Raw genomic sequence first — 22,896 nt, 5'->3', positions numbered from 1 at the left:
AAAATGGTCATTCTAGGGTTGCATATCATGCATTCTACTCCTTCATCCGATGAAGTATAAATTTAAAAAATGTCTATTTTTTTTTCTCCATGAGAATGAACTATCCAGTGTGTGTTTCTTTATGACTCATTCAACTCTGTGGCCACCATCTGGTGAAGAAGTCTATGCTCTTCGAAAGCTAATGCATTGCACCAACACTGCATAATATTTCCGGTTAGTTCAATACAAGATATTGAAACTTCCATTTTGTCTGATCACAAAACTGGGCTAAAAAAGGTGTAACCCCTTTCTTTCCACTTCATAGTGAAAAACAGAAAAATCCCAAATTAGGAGCAGTGTATAGACTCTATCCGGTAAGAGTGCTTGTGAGCTGTATGCCTAAATTGTAGCAGTCTGTCAAATAGTTTTGAGCTTTATTCCCTTTACAGTGTATTCCTATTTCTTCTAAAAAGAAGCCTTGTGCTCCACCCACTACCAATGTGAAGAGCGATGCCTTTCAAAAGCCTGTGCTCTCCCATTGTGCCCTGGTTCAGATTTGCATCCCTCTCTCTGCCCGCATCAGTTCTCTAGCCCTTTGAAGGTGAGGAGAATTGATCACAGCCATTTTATGCAAGGACATTGAGAACTGCATCGAATGTACTGCGTGCAGGACAAGCCACTCAAGCTGTGGCTTGTAACGTTTGGCAATGCAGAATGGGGCAAACCTTTTGCAGCTATGCATCTGACATTTTGGGCCTGATTTACAAAACCGTTTTTCACTGGGAAAATTCAATTGAAAAACGCTTAGTAAACCAGGCACTTGCTGTCGTATTTCCAAATGTTTGGGGAAATGCAGCTGACGAAGCAGTGAACGGTCTAATGGGATAAATGTGTTTTGATTAAACAAAAGCATTGCTGCGACCGAGGCAAGCACCACAATGGAAGCACTATGCATACTCATCTGTCCTTGAGTAATAACACCATGTGGGTGTTTATAAAACACTAAACAGTTTAACCACGAATAAAAGGGACCCCTTTGAAGCAGTGTAACTGGTGATTTAAATAATATGCAGTCAGTTCGTTGAAGCGGGGGTGAGGGTTCCATGCCCTGACCTCAGGGTCCAGTGCTCTGCCCCAAGACTTTCAGGGTGTCTCTGAAATACGAATGCAAGGAGGTTAAAACTACAAAGAGAACTGCAGCGGTACCCTGCTGGGTAAAGGGTTGCTCTTTGCAGCAGTGATTCTGTTTGTTTGGAGTTCTAAGCTCCTTGTTTATGGTGCCAGGTCCATATGCCCACAATGTGGTGCGCCAAGAGGGCAGATCACATGAGCCGATGGCGCTCTCCTTTTCTAGCGAATGCATTGACTAGTCATTCCCTGCTGCATCCTGACCGCTGGCCCTTTCTCTGCTTCCCCTCTTTGAAAGTCACTGACCTGTGCATGTAGCCTGCAAGCACACAGGAGGCCAGTTTGCCCTGGTGTCTGCAGAATAAACCAGTACCTACCTCCCTATCAAGGTTTTCATAAGATTTAGAGAGAAGCAAGGCGCAATGTGAAGATTAGAATGTATACCGTGGTGATTTGGGGCGCATCCTTTCCCCATGCGCAATAACAAAAGAACACGTGCCTTGCTCTTGTCACAAAGAGAACTGCAACTATTTTCTAAGATTCCTGGCACCCGTTTCTACCATTGTATTCATCCAAAACACACAAAGTGCGTTGTGTGTCGTGCAGAAAATCAGAAGCCACTCCACTCCTTACTGCTTTTCTGAAGAGGTGTAGCCAGGATTGGGTGGGCCTTGCCCGCTCAGGCACTACAATGTCTACGCCTGGTTTATGCATCTTCCTTTTTAATGAGCGTGCAGCAGTGTGGCTGGTGCTTGTTACAGAGCTGTCCTGAAGACGCATGGTATGCAGTGACTTAAACAAATGGAAAATAACGAACACCATTTACATCTAAACATTTATAACGAGAAAAATACCAAATGTTTTTAAATACATATATGGGGGTGGGGTAAGGGTACCAGGTTCTTGCCCATTCACGGGTGCCGGAAAAAATGCAACTTTTTAACGGCATAGCTACCGCCAGAGTTCTAATGAGGACCATTGTATTCATAACAGAACAATTCGCTTGCGATAAGACTGACGCATGCGAGAGCATAAAGGACTTATTTTCACGTAAAGAAGACAGAAGAGAACACTACAAGAAACTCACAAACAACAAAAATGCAAAATGATGCCGCTCAGTTTTGCATAGCATACCTAAGTTAGGGAAGGAACTTATTTTCCCCAACAAGTCTAAGGATACAAACTTGCTTCTGTGAACTTAACAACACAACTAAAGAATATTGAAGAAGCCCCTTTTGAAACAATGACACATCCTTTACATTGGTACCTGCACAACATGAATTTCCAGCTTTGTGTATAAAGGAGGCATGGCATCCGAGATTTTATTATTGACAATAATATCATGCAGACTAACCTAGACGGTTTCCCGATACAGATTTTGGTCCTGTAAGACTATGGCCCTCATTACAACTTTGCCGGTCCGGAAACAATGATGGCGGTAAGCTTACAGCACTGTTGTTTCTGTACTGCAAAGTACAAGTCGGGTGGGCGGGTGTACTCCCGCCCAGCAGGTCTGACTTGCCGGGTGGGCCTGCACCCACCCACAGACTTTCATGGAAGCACCAGCAACATTATTAACGGTGCCGGTGCTTCCGTGTTCCCCATTCCCATTGAGTCCTATGGGACTCGAACGGGGAACAACATGTTACCCGGCGCCAGACTTACTGGCTGCCAGGGTTGGAATACCCCAGTGTTACTGGCAAGTCAGGCGCCAGTAACTGTTTACGGCTCCGGCGGCTACCTGCCGGTTTTACCGTCACGGTTACTGCTGGACCCATAATGAGGGCCTATATTTCCCAAAGGATATTGCGGGACACAATGGCAAATCAGAGACAGGAGGAATATTCAGTAATGACCAAAGAACAGCCTTTTCACAAGCCCACTGAGTTTGTGAATCAAACAGAAACAGAAGCAAAGTCTTACCATCAAGAGATGGAGTGAACACTAACTCGCAGACCTGGAGTGCAGAGGTGCCTGACACTATCCACATTGGATCAGAAAGGGAAGCAGAAGAGCAATGCAGAGCCACTCTCCGCATCACTGAGGATTCCAAGGGTTCCATGTTAATTTGCCCCAAAAATTACTTCGAGGTCATTTACTTCAAAGTGATTACTTCGAAATGTCACTTCGATGTATTGATTTTTTTAATTTGGGGGGTCCAGGCCCTCCTTCCCCTTCATTACTACGCCTACCCAAACCCCTCCCCACCCCTTTTCACCTCTTAACCACAACTATATATGTATTTTTCAAAGAAATGGGAAGTAATCACTTAAAAGTAAATTACTTCAAAGTAATTTCAAGCACTGAAACCACAGGATACCATTCCAAGATGGTGCCGTATGTCTCGACTCCCTTGAAACCCTCTCAGACCGACGCCAAGGACGCAAAAGTTCACCAAAAAATTAGTCAATGCGAAACCACTAATAATAAATATTTAACGAGCGACATTAAAGCCAACCCCAACAACAAGCAATTGGCAGTTAGAATTCATATGACAATAAGGAATAACTAATATTCAGGGGTGAGTTAGGAAACCGGCCCTCTGGCCGGAGCTATAAAGGAGTGTGGGGGGAAAAACAGCAGAGAGACTCCTGCAACAAGCAGAGTTGCCTAAATTTGCTCCCTTGATTCAATGGGAGATTCCTTTACCTACTTTCTAGAGTTATTCACCCATTATCTACAATGCTTGGGAATTTTATTGGGCGTCCATAAATCACAAGGTATATTGCATCAGTGCTATAATGCACTCTATGGGCCTCATTACGAGGAAGGCGGTAAGGGATTAACGGTGCCGGTAAAGGTGCCGGAGCCGTTAACCCCTTACCGCCACATTACGAGGTCCACTTGCGGGACCCGTTCAGGACACCTGGTTTTACCAGACGTCCTTAGCGGGTCCCACGAGCAGCCCAGCATGCTAACAACAGGCCCGTCATTAACGGGCCCGTTGTTAGCATGTTCCCCATTCCCATTGAGCCCGATGGGGGCTCAAATGGGAATGGGGATGGACCGGGTTAGGGTTCCTTGAATGGGGAAATACCGGGCCTTCCAAGGTCGGAATGGCCCAGTATTTCCCCATTCAGGGAACCTGGACCCGGGTTTGGAGGCAGCCATGCCCGCTACCTCCAAACTCGTAATGAGGCCCTATGTCTTCACATGTAGTAAAACCTTGTTTCACCTTGACCAGTAACTTCATTGAAGAGGTCATACATGAGTGTGTATGTGATGTCCTCACTACTTAATGTTATTTATATTATTTGAAATTTAGTTCTGCGCTGGCCCTACCCAGAGTGTCTCAGGCACCTTACAAGGATCAAAGTTCAAAAAGTGGGAGGTGAAACAGAAATTACAAAATATTCTCAGGATAGGAACATTAGAATAGACAAGTGGTAGCAAGGGTATTGGTGGGCTGATGTCATCTGAAGTGTCCTAACTGAGCTCTCGTTACCAGTGTTGTAAGTGATGAAGTTCATAAGTGATGTCACATGTGATGTCAACAGTACTGTAATTTGTGATGTCATTAGTGAGCTTAGCGGCTGTGCAATGGGGGCTAATTGCTTCCAACATCTGCCGAATTTCAGGGGTTTTGTTGCATTAAATCAGCAACTTAAGCTCACTTCAACTAAGGTTTCTGCCACTGAATTTCAAGGGTTTTGGTACATTGAATTGTTTCACCTTAACTGTGTTACCATTAAAGTTGTTTTCATTGAATAATATATATGTATACATTAATACATGTATGTATATTCACAATATATAGTTGTTACAATGGCAGTGGTGCAGTTATGGTTCCTTTTAAAAAAATAACTGGCATTTGGTTGTGTGGATTGCAACCATAACATCAATTTGACCAATACTTTTTGACCACATTTCAATGATAACATATACTGTATCCTACCAGCCTGCAACCATGCCCCGTGGGTACTTTGCCAGCTATTTCCAATGGCTTTTTTGAGCATGACAGAGCTGAAGTCTGATCCACCTGATTGGTCGACTGGGCATAGCCTGCGGCCATGTCCATCGGGGCATGGATTTTCACCCTTCACTGATAACCCCTGAACCACCTGATAATCCCATTGGTCATTGACTTTGGTGATGTCCTCAGGTGACTTTGATCAGGGCTGTGCCTTTGGCTTTGGCCACACCCCGGTAAACCACTGATCCACCCCATCAAACAACCGGTCATGGTCTACGCACATGCCCATTGAGAAATGTGCAAGAGGGAGGACCTTGGCCCCACCTGGGTTCCCCTAGCTCACCCATAGTGACAAAAGCCATGGCCAGTGGTAACCCTGGCCTTCAGAAATGTCATGAGTCCTCCTGACCCAAGCAAACTGTCCATTGACCATGTAGCCCCCCAGCCAAGGGGCCAATGGCTATGACCTGCAGCCTTGGCCAGTGGTGACTCTGGCCATGCCCCGGACCCCCCGAAAATAATCCATAGTGGACATTGGGCATGGCCCACTTGTCCCCTGAGTGGCCACTAGCTGTGGCCATGGCCTGTGCCCTTAAGGCAATGGTATGCCCCCAGGCACCAATAGTATCACCTGCCCATGACATGTGGCCATAGCCAGAGGCTACTATGTGTTATGAAGTGGCCAACACCAACCTGATTGGCTCTCTTTCAACGAGCTGTTCTGCTAGTCACTTCATTGCTATTCAGACCTGGATCTGTGGTTCCTCTGAAAAGTGCCCATGAACACAGAACCATGTAGAGGACATCAAGTGACCAAATAGTGGTATGTGGGATCCAAGATTGTACGAGGTGAATCTCGACAGCCTTAATCTGCTTTTAACAATTTTCGGGATCATTTTATATAAAAGAAACTCTGGATGCATTTGCTCCAAACCACAAAAGGATCTCAAATCATATCAGATGCGAGGTGATTGCAAAGGTTTGCTGCAAATTCATCCAGCACTTTGGGCTGTAGGTGATATCAACTGTGCTCCCACTGCTTTGATGAAACTGCACAAAAGATTTCCCAAAACATTCAGACAGGTATATATATTTGTATAAAAAAAATGTTGTTGAAGATTCATAGAACAGCGCCAAAGTTATAGATCACTCAAAAAGTTTCTACCCATGTGGAGTCCAACTTAACCATAAATAGAGCATATTCATAGTGGACCCTGCAAAATATACATATATAATGCATGTATGGTGAATCATGACTGGTTTACCATTTTCAAAGCTGATTACCTCCATGGTTATGTGCTTCTCGTTATTTCAATAAGATTTTTTGAAATGATGACCTTCTTAAGTGTATTTGATTTGCAAGGGGTTGTTCTTCAACTGGTATGTTACAATTTGGAGGTACAATCTGTGCCATGTGTTACCTTTCAATTGCAATTCTTCACAAAGGACCTTTCTTGCAATAATCACATATGTAACAAGGCGGTAAAGGGGATAACACCAAGCCACCTTTAGCATGAGCCTTTAGCAGTAAACACACAAGAAACCTGCACCTAAAATGACAAATCCCAGTGTAGAAAAACCTTATTAAGAATATGCTGCATGGACTGCGCTGCTCACGTATTCGCGCTAGCACTCCTCTTCATACGTGGACACGTTGAATGTTTACAACATTGTATCTGCTTTTCTTCTGTGCAGTCTATGGGATCAGAGCGTATGGAGATGCGGAAGCGGCAGATGTCGGTGTATCAGGAGACGTCGGGCTCCGCGCAGGCCCAGCAGGGACTGAACCGAGGATCCAATGCCTGCTGCTTCTGCTGGTGCTGCTGCTGTAGTTGTTCGTGGTGAGTCTCTAAGCCCTTTGATTAACACTGAGAGCCTTCCAGAGCAACCACTTTTTAGTGGGACACCCTGACGTATCCCACAACATCCCCCTGTAATACAGCTTCTTTTATCAGGCTAGTGAAACCTTAGCAATCCATGATCATAAAGCGGCTCAAGGAGCTGAACATGTTATTGTTTATAAATGTCCATCTTGTTGGCTACGTGGTCTCAGAACCACTGCTCTAGCCTTATACAAACTGAAAATATATTTGCCATGCACCATGTGGCCACTTGTAATGCAGCCCCTGGCAGTCTATACAAGTCTACAACCAAAGGAAAATGGCATGTCGTTTTTACTCTGATTTGATTTGATTTGATTTGATTTGATTTGGGTATTTGTATCACACTCAAAACGGGCTTAACTGTACAAAGGCGCAACTGGTTCAAGAAAGTAGATGCAAGTAGATAACTAGTCCAGAGACAAAGCAGATAAGGGAACTCCACGCGCCCCTCAAACTCCTTTTTTAATCAGGCATGTTTTGAGGGCAGTTGTATGCACCTGACTGCCGAGAGAGTTCATCTGTATTGACATCTGACAGCAGTGTCTGTGGGGATGTCAAGGGATACTTTCAACCTCTTGCGCTTTGAGATCACTTCTTGGAATAGGGTCTTGAGCTGGCAATAGGATGCCAGTCGGCTCTTAAACGTTATATGTGGTCGACAAAACCCCTATGAATGTTTGCACCTTTTTCACTTTGGGCACAAAATGTCTCACAATCGACTGCAGAGAGCCCTTTTGTTTTGGAATATGTGCCATGCTTAATTCTAACGGTGAAGGTAATGCTCTGAAACAGATATTGTGCACTTGTGCTTTATTAGGTTGCATTCCATGACTGATTTAATTCTGAATCACTTCTTCACACTAGCTATGTCCTGAATGTCTTCTGGCAACTAAATATTGTCAATTTCTGCTTCTTCTCCCCCTTCAATGTGTTAATGAACGTGATGAAGACGCCTGCAGGTATTCAAAAGCATAAGCATTGTTCCACCTTTGTACATTCATTTCATGTATTGCACTACACTCCATTCAATCCTACAGTTTAAGAACTAGACCTAGAACTTAAAAATCAGTAGGATCCTCTCCCAGAAACCAGGTAAGGCTTCTCAAGTGACCAGGGGCATGTTCTCATAGCGCTCAACCACTAGCATGACACTTTGCCCCTCATTCTGGATGCCGCGGAATGACAGAGAGCAGTGGGAAAAGACTTTTTGCGTTTCTGCCCCATTCTTGTTCGATTCATGCACAGTCTGGGAAGTCCTTTCTGGGCTTCCTGCAACGCACTCAGAATATGAAGCTTATAACCGGGAACCTGAAGTCTAATCCCGGTGCAGATGCTGGTTTCCTGTGGACTGTGCCCGTGTTTTCTAAGTTGGAATCCACTAGCAATTATGGCTGCCATGTTTGCTGATCTGAGAAGCTACCCTGTATGTGGTTGATAATGAAAATCAGGCATAAGAAGCAGGGGCATTCATAAGTTTCGAAAAGATCCGGGGCTACGCTAATGTCGGGACTGTCAGGACTAACTAGTCTTTTGGTTGTAGGCCCTGAGCTTCAATCCAGGCCTACAACCAAAAGCAGCCCCCTAGCGATGACTCTCATAAGAAGAACAACCCATGGACCTGGAAGCAGTCAAGCTCTTTCAGCATGTCAAGAATGAGGTAATTTGGGTACATTTCGAATCCTATGGCTAAGTAAAGAAGTTCAGAGAAATACTGTGGGCTGTTAAGCAATACTCCTATTATGTCTGCATGATTTGATATGATAGATCATTTATGATCCATGCGCGTGTATGCATTTGTCTTGTAGTATATGGTCTGGATTAGGAAGGGATTCTATCCTCCGTGGATTGTGCAGCTAATGCAAGGAATCATTCTTTTCTATCCCTGTTGACCCTATCTTAAGAGGAAGAGTGTATCTGAATAACTCGAGAACAGTGTGAGCGTGAAGTGGAAGGAACTCAAAATTCCTTGAGTTGATGGAAGCCATCCAAACATCAGCACCTCTCCCATTTCAGTCTGTAGAGTGGAACACCAGCTTAATGCACCCTCTGCACAGAGTTATGTATAGCCAGCAAAACTTGTAGGAAACAGGTTCAAAGGTCAGTGAGAATGACATTGTAAATGGGCACAGCTATCATGAAAGTGTTTCAGACTACAGTCTTGCATCCAAGATTCCAGAGTAGGCAGATCACTGATGCAGTGACTGCTGCTTGTAGGATTCTGCAATGCCTAGATTATTCGACAAGTCATATTCAGCAGCAAATTAAAGTGTCAGAGGACTTCCAGAAGAGCCTGTAGACTGAACATTCTTAGTGACAAAAGGCTTGACCAGTCTTCCTTTTATTTACTTATTTATAGGTTTTTTTGTTGGGAGCCAAACACTGCTTATCAGCTGCCCCAGACGGCCATCTTCGAATATATTAATGCAGAAGAACAAACAAGGACTCCATTGCTATCCCTGATACATACCCCTGCAAAACCAAGTGCTCTTTGAGAAAAGGAAAATCTAACTTGTGGAACCTGGAGATGGCAGCACCAGAAATCCATTAATGTTATTACTGCTCCATGACCAAGAAAGCAATCTAACTGGAGGAAATCTGGGAAAGAATGCTTTACTTGTTCGTCTGCTATTGGTTCATCACTACTCCTTACATGGCGTAGAATCAATACAGAGATATAGCAGAGATTAGTGGATGGGTCCAAGCAATTTAGGGTCCAATGATTTTTTTAAAGACGAGAGTTCAGAAGCATTTTCGGAAAAACAAAGGTTCTAGGGCAAAGATAAGGTGCACATTCCTTCTCATGTCACTGGAAAACATTTAGAGCAATATTTTTGATTCATTGTGTTTTTCAGCAAATTGGTTTTACATAGAAAGTCACAGAAAAGCAATCTGATTGATCAATTGCAAAACCCAGATATATCCCTACATGCAAGCGCTTCTCAAAAATGGCACTGCTTCTAAATGTAATTTCAACAATTTGTATTGAAAGTCAGTTATTTGATTAACCACAGCATCCATATGGCAAGTGTGTTAGTAAGGGTGAATTCAAACAGGAACTGTGCCAACTGCATGGCCATCAGTTTCACCCAGTGGGCCAATTTATAATGTACATAAAAAATGGAGTGCTTCCTTTTAGGTTATAAATGAGAAAGCAGACTAACAGGCGAAGGAAAGAGTAAACATCAACAGATATCACATTGCTTGACATTACCATTTAGTGCTCTTTTTTGTGGAGTAAGTCGATGTATAATGGTCCAGGAAATATCATCATTTGTGTGTCCAAGTCGACTGAAATGGTCAACCAAGGTACCGGACAAACTCCACAAAAAAGAGGAGGGGACAGGGATAAAGCTCTGATGAGACTCGAGCAACAGTTAGTCCATAAACTAGACACTGTCAGAACAGGTTTAAATATATCTGTAGAATGGAAACACTTTTACAGCCAGTGAATTAAAATGAACGGCTTAACTTCCATGATGACCTCCACAGATCCTACACTCTCTGGTACCATGGGTTCTATATTTGAGGTTTTGTGGCTGGGGAATAACAACCCTTCATATATACATTTTTATTTTCAATGTATATATTTGGTTGTTGCAAGTTGAGCTGTATAATATTCATTTTGCACTTTAGTCAACGTGTGCATATCTTTGTCTGCATATTTTCTTGTTCTGAAATTTGACGCACAACTGATTTACATGTTTTCGATTGATTGCAGATTGTAAGCCATACTTGATTTTACTGTACGGTATGGTTGCACTACTCAAGATGATAGTTGTGCCCAAAACTGCTAAATTACTTCAACACAATCCCAATATGGCTGGGGCATAAATACTTTGTAAATCTCAGATAATTGGCAACACAATTTGTCTGGGAAGGTGGAACAGCCCGGGCGAGCTGGGAAACACTAACCGAACCATACGACCGGGGAGGACTAGCTGCCCCGGATTTCGAACTGTACTATCTGGTGGTATAGACTCATTATGCAGGATACTGGTAGCAACTGGGTGCCACTTCACGACACCAAGCTCTACAGCGTTGTGGCGCGGCCCTGACAGACCTCAAATCGGTCATATTAAATTACCATTATATAGATACACATACATTTGATCCATACGCACAACAGTATATGCGTGGCACCATATATTTAAGCGCTTAGACATAACCTTTCAATACAGTAATAAAATGCCCCTATGGAACGGTCCAGGCCTCCCCCCAATGTTTCACAAAGATGTCCAGATCTCTTGGGATCCAGGGAAGGAAATGAAGCTGGGAGATCTATACCCAGAAGGCAAATTCGTAACTGAAGAAGAATGCAAGGCAAAACTGTGAGATAATCCAATCAAAAATGTGCAATATTTTAGAATTCACGTAGCTGTGTGGAAGAGATGGCCTTTGTTTCCCAAGGAACCGCAGCCCTCAGAGTGTATAGAGGTGATAGTGCTGGGAGAGAACCGGAGGGAGCAGATCTCAAGGCTATATGGGCTGATACAGGACAGCAAGGTACAACGCGGCACAGTAAAGGGAAAATGGGAGAGGGACACTGCAACGACCATAGACGAAACTAAATGGGGAAAATTCTGCGCCCTAACCAGGGATGTCTCGCTTAGTGCCCGCCTGGAAATCATAAAGTTTAAAGTATTGAATATGCTTCATTACACTCCTGTGAAGGTGGCATGATTCTCTCGAGACATATCAGACACATGTATGAAATCCAGGGCAGAGGGAGCAGACATGATTCATATGTTCTGGAGTCACCCCAAAGTGATACCATTCTGGAGTGAAGTAGCTGCGGCACTCCACCCAATGACAGAGATCCCCCTACCCTACTCCCCCTTAAATACCTGTTGGGAGATATCGGAAAGGTCAATCTCAAAATCCGTAGACTGTTTAATATGGGATGTGTAATAGCGAAGAAATGTATATTGCAACAATGGAAATCCAAATTAATCCCAACAAAACATGATTGGTTAAGAGAATTAACTTATGTACACAAAAGAGAGGAGGGTTATGCTGGGACAGTGACGGCAAGGAGTAGACCCAAAGATATCTGGGGACCTTTCCAAGACTATTTAAAAGAGACACAGCTGTAACGTGTGATGTAATACAACTGTATAATTGAAAGTATAAATGTAAGATACAGCTGCAAGAAAATTGATAAATGTACTATTGTAAAAAAAAAATAACGTCAATGCAACCTGTCCCCCTGTTACCTAAATAAAGTTTAACAAAAAAAAGAGAGAAAATAGAAGATAGTAAAAGAAATTAGTAATTCATTATTTACTTTTGAAAAACGTTAACAATGTTAAAATCCATGTGCATAGTGCATAGAGCCTTCTATGGTAATGGAGCGGAGTTCCTGCAAGCTAAATTCCCCCGATACCTGCCCACTCGTGCCCTCCGTTCCCAAGCGGCACTTCGTGTGGTGGTGCCCCGTTTCAGGTTGGTCCGCAAAGGCGGTTGCGCTTTTTCGGTTGCGGCCGCAAAAATGTGGCACAATTTACCTCTTTCCCTGCGGGAGACTACCGACCACCCTACATTCCGGCAGAACCTGAAGATGTTGCTTTTTTAATAACGGCGCCCTGGAACCTACTCGTTACCGTCTCTCTTAACGCCATGATGCCCTTGGGTGTACGTGCGCTCGACAAATGCCATTAACATAAGATAACATAACAAAATAACCAAAAATATAAAGGGCTTAAATGAGTCTGTGTGGTGGATAGACTTAGTTATCCTCTTTCATCGTCTCTTAATTTTGATCTGTTGTCAAAGTAAATATAAGTATGGAGGCCTCATTAGAATACACCTAAATCAAAATCCGGACCGTACACAATTCGTCGCTGATAGAATTAGAGCAAAGAACTAGTCTGTGCCTCTAATGAATTGCGGCCATTTCAATGCACCTCTCCTCGGAGTCGGGCGGGCTGTCAGTGACGTCATGCCATGTGACATCCTCTCCTCTATTAGGCTGGCAGAGCTTTGGCAAGAGACCTGTGTAGGCAAGAACACAATGATGTGAGCGCGCTCTGCCCTGTGGGCAGTTGCTGCAGCTTTCATTCTGTCCACTCTGCTTTTCGGCCCTGATTCTGGTGGAGGGCTAGCCTGTTGCAGAGGCGGGAAGACCGTGAGAGAACATTGTGATAGTACCAATCACTCCCTCATACCATTGGAGAGACCAAAGTGCCGTAACCAAAGGGAAGTATATATTTTAAAAACCTCTGAACATCGTGATGGGGAGCGAGGGTGGTTTAAGTGCTAAATACGGGTTTTTTATCAATATGCTGTGAACGCTTTGTCAGGATTGGATAGGGTTCCACGTCACCACCCTCCCAAAAGCCATACAAAGCTTCCAAGCTCCCTATTTCAGTGAATTACTTTAAACATTTGGCTTTTAAACTGTGTCTCCTCTGCACATGTCAGTTTGAACATCTCTGCTATGCCTGCTGCTTACAAGCTTTCTTTCAGTCATGATGGGGCAAATAAATGAAGTACCTCACCATGACCTTCCCTTGGAGCTCTGTTGTCAACTCTCCATCAAGAAATAAGAACCAATATTTTTCCATAAATAAGCTAACTCATGTATACTAAAAATATTGCTCACAAGATTCTCTTGTGCGTTTGTGCAAATAGACTAATCCTGCCTTTTGCTTAACTTGTGCTGTGTTGGCAGACACCACCTTAATTTAAAGGCCAGCTATGCCCCTCTGGTTAAATGGAAGCTCCTGGGCTGTGGCCAGCGCCATGTGGCTCTTTGCTTCTAGAGTGGCTGGTTTTCTTGTTCAGGCCTCTTTAAAAAAAACAGGTACTTCCACAAGTGTACCACTTTCAGCAGTGACTCTAAGAAAGAATAGGAATACAAAATATGTTGTCTTTCTGGATTTCTGTAGAAATCGCTAGACTCATTAAAGGTTTATTTCAGGCACACTTCAGGGGGCGAGTTGCTGATTTAGTCTGTTCTTAAACACCTCAAGTTCACAATGCAGACAAAAACCTCAAAAAAGCATTTAGAGTAGAATAAGCATCCATTTCGGACTATGTATTTTGCTTTTCACAAGTTGCATTTATAGTATGTTTTTTTCTGCCATTGTCTCTGTTACAATCCTCACAAGACATTCCATCTCGGTGTCCTTGGTCACTTGACAAAATCCTTGTGCCTAAAAGCTTGTGTACAGTGTAGAAATGTTTGACCATAGCACATAAAGTGGCCCTTGATTTCATTGTGCCACAATGAATGCTTTGCTGTAATGTGCCTATCTTTCCTATCTCCCTGGCATGCTGTTCAGGAGGTTTGTTTGTATGTATGAGGTAAGGAGTGCTCAGAGCACGGGATGCCGTGTGAGTGTGCTGCTTTTCCTGCGCTACTCTAAATTCTTTAACACACAACCCTCCCAATGGTATGTATTTTTCCAACCTCTGAAGCCTGAAAAGTAGATCCACGCAGGCTTGACATGTGGCCACCTTTGCACCCGAGCTGCAGATGAACTGGTGTGTTGTTAAATCTCAGTTACGAGTTTAACTACAGAGTGTAATTTGCTTTCGGACTTTGAGAACATTCTGACATGTAATTGCTCAAGATAGATCAGTGGGTTGACGCTCGCTGCTGCAATGTGTGTCTGATCTGCAGGTTCGAATCCCGGCAAGGCCAACTCGGCCTTTCATCCTTCTGAGGTTGATAGATGAGTACCAGCACAGGTTGGGTGATATTGTATGCATGTTTGTTCTCAATAAAGGGCTTAAGCTTAAGTGCTGTGTAATAACACATCATTATCATTTGGCATTAGATGTCTGCTTGCATTCACAGTAATTTGGTAACATGGGCTTATACACAATGGTATTAATGATACATTTGGAGATCGATTCTTGTATGAAATATATATCACATTATAGTGATATCACAACCATGTTTTTCGTAGTGTACTTAGGAACAATCCTATGTGATGCCACTTCTTGTTTTGTCAAGGTGTGAAAAGTCATGTTCCATCACTTCTCATGTCACTTCAGGGTGGGGTCAAATGACATAACTTCCTGTGATATCATCACAGGTCAAGGGACGTGTGACGTCACTTACCCAACCCTTGGCATTTTGGTGAAATAACGTCCCTGCTCTGGGCCCAGCCAGACACTGCGTGCCCTGACATGTTATTCTCCTAAAACATAACACCAGCTAAAACATGTTTGGGCCTCTGTTCATTCCGAGGAGTCTACGGGGTTTACGGAGTCCTGTAAACATAATAATTATACAAACAACTGAACAGGCAGAACAAGATAGCTCAGCCTGTTGAGCGCCTATTGCAGAAGTATATATGTGAACTGCAGATCACAGATTCGAATCTCGGCTTGTTCAGCCTCTCGTCCTTATCACGTCACAAAATGAGCACAATTGTCTGACAATATTACATTTTGCAGAACATAGAAGCAGACAAGGCCAGTATAAAGCACTATTATGGAAAATTATAACTAGCAAAAACCAGTATGTTTCCCTTTTAAACAAAAACCCGAAACATAAGAGCAAACAATACTGTTAGGTAGGTTAACTTAAAACTGTGCAAACTATTTTTTATAGACCTTCGCTAACGGTAACAGCGCCAGTATGTCAATGTTAGGTGTGAAAATGGGGCATTTCACGAATTGTGCTTCTAGAGCCACAAAATATGCAGAAATAACTAGGCAGATGTATATCCCTGGCCTTTGTGAATGTGTGCGGGGACACTATCTGGGCACTTGCTGTTTGGGCCAAATGCATATCACAGAACTCAGTACATTTCTATGATGACAGCTTCAGCCTTTTATCCTTTTGTTGATGAAATACTCTTAGGTTGGGTTGACACAGTGCATGGAAGCAGTAAACATTCTAAACGAAGGGGACCATTATTTCGGATTTTTCTTTGCAGTTACAGCCGTCTTCGTGTGGGGTTCGGGTAGTAGAAGTGGCCTGCATGTGTTCTAAGCCAGCTCTGTGCATTCAGAGATTGCAGGATGACATCACCAAGCCTCCCCGGGACAGCATAGAACCCCCTGAGGAGGACTCCTGTCCAAAATCAAGCACACGTCTGACAACACCAGAACCTGGTGGGGTGGGGTGGGGGTGGCAGTGCCGCCTGTTGGACCCCTGCCCCATGTCTGATGAATCCCCCTCCAACTGCTTCTCGTGGGCGCTAAACTGGCAGCAATGCACTGCCTTTAAAAAAAAAGGTGAGCAGATGTGAACTGCATGCCACTCTGGCCCTACAGCAGTCATGTGCCATGTTCTGCTGGTTGCTAGGTAACCACGCTGGTGCCCGCCTGATGCAAGCTTGTTCCAGAGCACTGTCATTGCCCCACCCAGTCCGAGAAAAGACCACCAGAGTGTGAACTTGAAAATAAGTTGAAACAGGGAAAGTGTTTGCATGCATGCAATCGTGAATGTATTGAAGTTTGTGTGTGTGTGTGTCAGAGAGAGAGAGATAGAGAAAGAGAGAAAGTGAGAGGGAGAGATAAAGAGAGAGAGAGAGAGAGAGAGAGAGAGAGAGAGAGAAAGAGAGAAAGTGAGAAAGTGAGAGGGAGAGATAAAGAGAGAGAGAGAGAGAGAGAGAGAGAGAGAGAGAGAGAGAGAGAGACCGTATGTGGGTGTGTGCAAGAGTGGTACATGCATGTGTTTGGCAGTAGAGGCTGCATCGTTTACGCTATTTATAGTGATGATGCTGGCTTACTATATGTGTGCCATGTCATCAAATCAAAGTTCTATATTGGGAGTTTAGGTATAGATTGTGGCTGAAGCTTCCTGATTGTGGTATAAAGTGACTATACTGCCATAGGTTCTGGACACAGATTCATGAAAGCAACTTGATAGTGACAATGCAAGCTTATTTTGTGTTTGCAAAAGCACCATTGCTATATTGGGAAATCTGGAATAGATTGTCGTTGCAGATTCATGAAAGAGAGTTCCAGTGGCCATACTGGCGCAGAATGTGGCACCAACATCAAAGTGATTTACACTCAGAATCCTGGCATATATAAAGGGCTTAGCTTTTTGAAGTGATTTACAGTAGAAATGTTGGCCTATATTGCGGGTACAGCTACATGAAGGGGACTTACAATGGCAATGCTGACGGTGCCAGTGCTTCCTTGACTGGTCTGCCTACCATGGCCGCTGCGCCAGGCAGGGTCAGACCTGTCGGGAAGAGCGGCCGCACCAGGCAAACTCAGAGTTTGCTGATCCGGAAACAAGGATGCCGGTGAGCTTACCGGCACTCTTGTTTCCGGACCGGCAAACTTAGAATGAGGCCCCATGGTATTTTCCTGATTCTGTTCATGTTACCCCAGAGAACCAAATAGTATGGATTTGTAACACTTTATTTTTCAAAAACGGTGCTGATTTTAATGAACATCTGAGGGGAAGAATGTCCCCTGAATCTCCCAACATTATGTAAGGCTCCCACATTATGATTAGCCACTCAAACTAAGTCACAGGAGATGCTAATAGCCCTCCACTAATAATATTCACCTTTTCCTCACACCTTCAATCATTTAACATTAGCAGTGTCCTCCACTCCAAGGGCTGACTAGCCCCACGGGCATCAAAAGCTGCCTCTGACGCTGGCATGCACTTAATAATGTGACTGGCCATGCACAGTGGTGGCTGCTATGTTTGAACGCCAAGGGAAAGACGCTGACCCCCTTCTTTCTACACTAGGTGAACGATGTAAGGTTTGGTTAAAACATTTGCTTACATATTTCACCTAGAGCAATGTGCCCCTTCAGCAGCATAATCATCAGCTGCATTGTGCATACGTAGCGCCAGAGTCTGCTGCGTGGCTTGCGTATTTTTGATGAGCTTAGGGGGAGGCCTCAGCAGGGCTTCCAGGGGGCTCCCTGCATTTTGTGTTATGCCACTGCTCATAGAGTCCCACTGACAGTCTGCTGTTAATGATATAGTTGGAATGGCTGGCTCATAGATTCCAACTGACAGTCTGCTGTTAATGATATAGTTGGATTGGTGGGCCCAGAATCCTTTTCAGCGAATTGTTATTACTACGGCACGGTTTAATTGTATCCATTTGAAAGCTGTGGGGGTAGGCTGGTCCAATGGAAATGAGAACCAATCATGTATCTTTTGTGATGCGTCTAGAGAAGACCTGGCACACGTTTTATTCTTTTGTCCAGCTTTTTTGCCCATTAGAGAACACACGCTGAAACCAGTTTTGCAGAGACAGGGATTTCTCTGTTATGAGTCTGCTCTGCATTACCGATGATGGGTGGATTCAGTTTGTGTGGCCTGGGCTTTATTGTCTTTTTTAAAGAATGCATTATCTGTGAGGACATTCTTATTGAAATCTGCTTGAAGAGTTAATTCTGTACTTTTGTAATGTTTTACTGGTTTTAATGTGGTTTGCGTTTTATTTTTTGATTTCTAATTATCTTGTCTATCCTGTTGTTTTTATGGGTATGGTTTGTATTCCTGAAAATAAACTTTTACTACTACTTGTGTTGAATCAGCAATGATTCACCCCCACAAACCTGATCTGGACCCTTGTCATGTGGCCAGGAGAGGGCAGACGTTTTCTGATCCAGACCCTGTGGGTGGTGTTCTGTGGGACCGAATGAATGGGGTGAAACAGGTCAGGAAGACTGGGGAACCCTCTTGGCTGGTTTTCCTCACAGTCACACACTTCTAATGGCTTACTGCCAAATAGAAGAGATAAGAAAACCTAATTCTGTTAGTTGGGACTACAAGTCCCATAATCCTTTAAGTACTGGGATGAGGAAGAGGGCTGAAGGTGAATGCTGTAGTAGTAAGCAGCCTGTTAAGCCTAATGACCCATACTTGAAGGGATCAAAGAGGATTAAAAGGCCCCCTCAAGTGCAGGCCTTTAGATGTAGTATTAGATGGAGCTGGAAGAGTCGCAGCCATAGCAGCAGCAAAGCAGAAGCACATTGTTGGAAATCCAGGAAGAAGTTGGTAGGACGGAAGAATGCCGGGACTTTGACCAAACAGATATCAACTACTTGTCCTGAGAGGGTCCTGTCCCCCTAAACCTGAAGTGCAGAGGTTGCACAGCAGGAGGCGTGGAGGAAGATTGCTTTTCCCCATGTGAACCTAATTGCAGAGATTGTGCAGAAGCAAATGTGCCGGAGACTGTGGCTGAAAGAGGTTGTGCAGCCGAGGGTCTCAGGAATGAGAGGGGCTCCTTAGTAGCGTGGCAGGACTTAAAACATTGTTACCAAAGAGTGATGTGTCCCCAAAAGAAGCCAGAAGCAGTCCAAGCACTGCAGCTTGCGATGGGAACAAGACAGACGCCGGTGAATGTAACCAAGTATTCTGAGTCCTTGCATGCGAACAAAGGCAAGCAACTGTAGCCAAGCAGAATGACTTGAGTATGAGTGAAAGTAGTAAGAAACCGACTGTTGATTGTCGTACAATGGGACGTTTTCAGAAGAAGCACTCGCTTAGAGTAAAAAAAACTCTAAATCGTGTCAATTGAATATAAAACTCTCTGAAACAGATGAAAGACTGGTTGCATGTACTTAAAAAATTGACTCTGGGGTAAAGGTTAACTTACAAGTACTTTATAAAGTTGTTGAAGTCAATGTTACACTAAAGTTAAGGGAATGAACATTGAATTGTGAGTTTGAAGGAACAAGCATTGTCCAAGCCAAGAGGATAAGAGGCATTGCCCGAGCCTACAGCGAAAGTATATTTTCTCACAGTTTAGCATGGTGCAATCATTGTCTTAGCCAATAGTGCACAAGCATTGCCCAAGCCAAGAGTTGTGCAAGTTTTGACATCAGCCAAAAGAGACTAACCACAGACATACCATCAAGCTGCTTTGGTGGGCAGAAAGTAAAGAGGCAAATGCAAGGTTGTGAAAAGGAGAAATCTGCTGAACGTAAATGTTCCCTCAAAATTGCTATCCCTCGCATTACTAAAGCCATAAGGAGAAAAGCTAGAATTATATCCTTAAGGGCCAACTTTAGTGTTGTTGTGGCTGAAAGACAAGAGTGGCTGCCCTTTTGACAAAGTGGTTGTTCAAAAGAATAGTGCCTTACTTACTTTGAATGTTGGGAGGCACTAAAGTGGATCTTGTCTTTTCTGAAAATGTGTTCAAAGTCACTAAGTTGCAGACTCTTGAAGCTGTGATAAATCTTTTGTTGGCAATAGATTTTAACTTCAGAAGCCCAGTTGAATGTGGAACACTAAGGGGCAAGTGAGCAGACCTGCATGGTGAATCCTTACCAAAGTTAACCGGTTATGAGAATTCACTGGGTGGAAGTAGTGGTGCTGTGAAGTCATCCTGGTAAAGATATACATTCTGATTCATAAAGTTATAAAGAAAAACTTGAGAAGTGCTACCAAGAGGCTGTGTTCTTTCGCCTTGCCAGAAGTTGTGCTTTTTAAATCTGACAAGGAATTGCATTTCTTCTATGACATGTCTAAGGTTGTGGAAAACCATCATAATCTAGAACATCACTGATGCTGTTTGATGATGAGGAAATCACTATTTCAAGAAGATATATCGTTAATTCAATATTATATAACAGAACTTCCTTTTGACAAAGTGAAGCAGTTAAGAATTAAGCTGCAACTTTGCTGCAAAACTGGATGTCCTTGTTTCTTTATGTAGAACATTGAAACTGAACCCAACTTGAAATCTGGGTAAGGGGAGCTCACCCAGGTTATAAAGAGAGACTGTGAATATATATGAGAAATATTGTTGATGTTTGTTGTGAATTGCCATTTATTTTGTTGTGTATTTTATGCTTAATTGTGAGGGTCAGCTATCCTTTGAGTGTTTCCTTTAGTTTTTGATAGGTAAATCCTCACCAGGGTACGGATACTGAGGCGTTTGATGAAATGTATGATTTAATAAAATGGCGTATTTTGAGAAATCATCCAAATATTGTCTGACTCATTTCTGACCCCTCACATACTATATAGTAGGATTGTCTGGCTTATAGAATCCCACTGACAGTCTGCTGTAATGATATAGTAGGATTGTCTGGCTTATAGAATCCCACTGACAGTCTGCTGTAATGATATAGTAGGATTGTCTGGTTTATAGAATCCCACTGACAGTCTGCTGTAATGATATAGTAGGATTGGCTGGCTTATAGAATCCCACTGACAGTCTGCTGTAATGATATAGTTGGATTGGCTGGCTTATAGAATCCCACTGACAGTCTGCTGTAATGATGTAGTTGGATTGGCTGGCTTATAGAATCCCACTGACAGTCTGCTGTAATGATGTAGTTGGATTGGCTGGCTTATAGAATCCCACTGACAGTCTGCTGTAATGATATAGTTGGATTGGCTGGCTTATAGAATTCCACAAACAGTCTGCTGTAATGATATAGTTGGATTGGCTGGCTTATAGAATCCCACTGGCAGTCTGCTGTAATGATATAGTTGGATTGGCTGGCTTATAGAATCCCACAAACAGTCTGCTGTTAATGATATAGTAGGATTGGCTGGCTTATAGAATCCCACTGACAGTCTGCTGTAATGATATAGTTGGATTGGCTGGCTTATAGAATCCCACTGGCAGTCTGCTGTAATGATATAGTTGGATTGGCTGGCTTATAGAATCCCACAAACAGTCTGCTGTTAATGATATAGTAGGATTGGATGCACCATCAGATCACACTATCAGGTTTTGATTATAGGTGTAGATATAGAAAATTCCCAGAGGCAGCACGATCATGCTATTGCAACATTTTTAGACACACAGGATTAAGTTTGATAATTAGTATGACCAAGGCGGAGGGTATACTACGGGTTTATATGATAGAAAAAAGGAAAACATAACAAGTGATACTGACATGTGTTTCGGCCTATAAACATGTACATTGTCAAGGCATAACATTCTCTGTTCTCATGTTAAGGAGGCACAATGTGCATACTAATTACCAAACATAAATCTAAGAGTCTCACTGTTCGCTATTGGAGCAACTGTATTATTTGCTCTGCCTGTGTCCACATACGTCAACTAATGTCAGGTACTGGCTGGATGCCTCTCACACCAGAAGTCACCTTAATCCTTAGAGTAGCATTACTGAGGACCAAAAGCCATCTTTCTCCAGTCTTTCAATATATATATTGGTTTTGTCTCCCAGTCTATAGGGCACATTTCCTATGAATTGGAGCACATCATTGCACATGAACCCCTTTGTTCTTCAGCCTTAGGGAATTGACCAGTAGCAAATGTGTGCTGAAAACTATGACAAGGGCTGTGTACTGGACACCCAGAGAGAGTCCTATGGATCTAAACTCTGGCCAGAATTGTAAATATCGATGTGCAAAGGAAATGAATAAAGGCAGGCACCTGTGATCCTGTCACTCGCTCGCTAATTAAGCCTCAGTGCTACTTCTGACAACAGGGGGGCAAAATGTGCCTACACACAACAGATAATAGATATGGTGATTAAAAATGCATTCTGACCTAAATATGACAGAAATATTGCTTTCATCAGGAGAAAAGTTTAATAATTTATACTAATTTGCTTGCAAAGCTCGAAAAAAGTACTCCATGAAGCTGTGCAAATGCCATACAATTAAAACACTATTCATTTAATTGGGCATGGTGAATTTTGCAGCTAAGTAAAAAAAGGTCAGAAATTATCTATTATTTATCTACATTTGATTACCTCTGATTATCATCTATAATTTCTTTATACAAAAACTTTATATGTTTCCTCTTTTAAACAACATATAATTGTTTGCTGTTCTAGCATGGGGATGCTAACACTAGGCTGTTAAATATTAGTCAAATGAATCTGTTATCTCTTGCAGCTACGTTAAGTTCTTGAAAAGTACATTCCTTATTTCAATATACTTTAACAGTTATTTACTATCCAATATGTTTCAGCATCATGATAATGGCAATTCATCCATTATGAAAAAAGAAATATTGAACTACTGACAGGTGTTTCGCACAAACACATGCTCTTTTTCAGGGCTATGACAATTCTCATTTTTTTATGTGCTAACCTAGCTGAAGCGCAGTGGAGCACCGTACA

At 43.0% G+C, this 22,896-nt stretch overlaps 1 protein-coding gene across 3 annotated transcripts in view; it reads left to right on the top strand.

Annotated features, from left to right (window-relative positions):
* RGS20 (regulator of G protein signaling 20) overlaps positions 1-22,896 on the top strand; it is a 620,050-nt gene that overhangs the window by 360,093 nt on the left and 237,061 nt on the right. For all 3 annotated transcript variants that reach the window (XM_069621052.1, XM_069621051.1, XM_069621053.1), the window contains one exon: positions 6,716-6,861. In XM_069621052.1, coding sequence (XP_069477153.1) covers positions 6,719-6,861 — 143 coding nt within the window. In that variant the 5' untranslated portion in view covers positions 6,716-6,718. The remainder of the gene's footprint in view (positions 1-6,715; positions 6,862-22,896) is intronic.

The sequence above is a fragment of the Ambystoma mexicanum genome, chromosome 5q, assembly GCF_040938575.1.
Source record: "Ambystoma mexicanum isolate Mex_15411 chromosome 5q, UKY_AmexF1_1, whole genome shotgun sequence".
Classification (NCBI taxonomy): domain Eukaryota; kingdom Metazoa; phylum Chordata; class Amphibia; order Caudata; family Ambystomatidae; genus Ambystoma; species Ambystoma mexicanum.
This window is presented reverse-complemented; position numbering and strand designations above follow the sequence as displayed.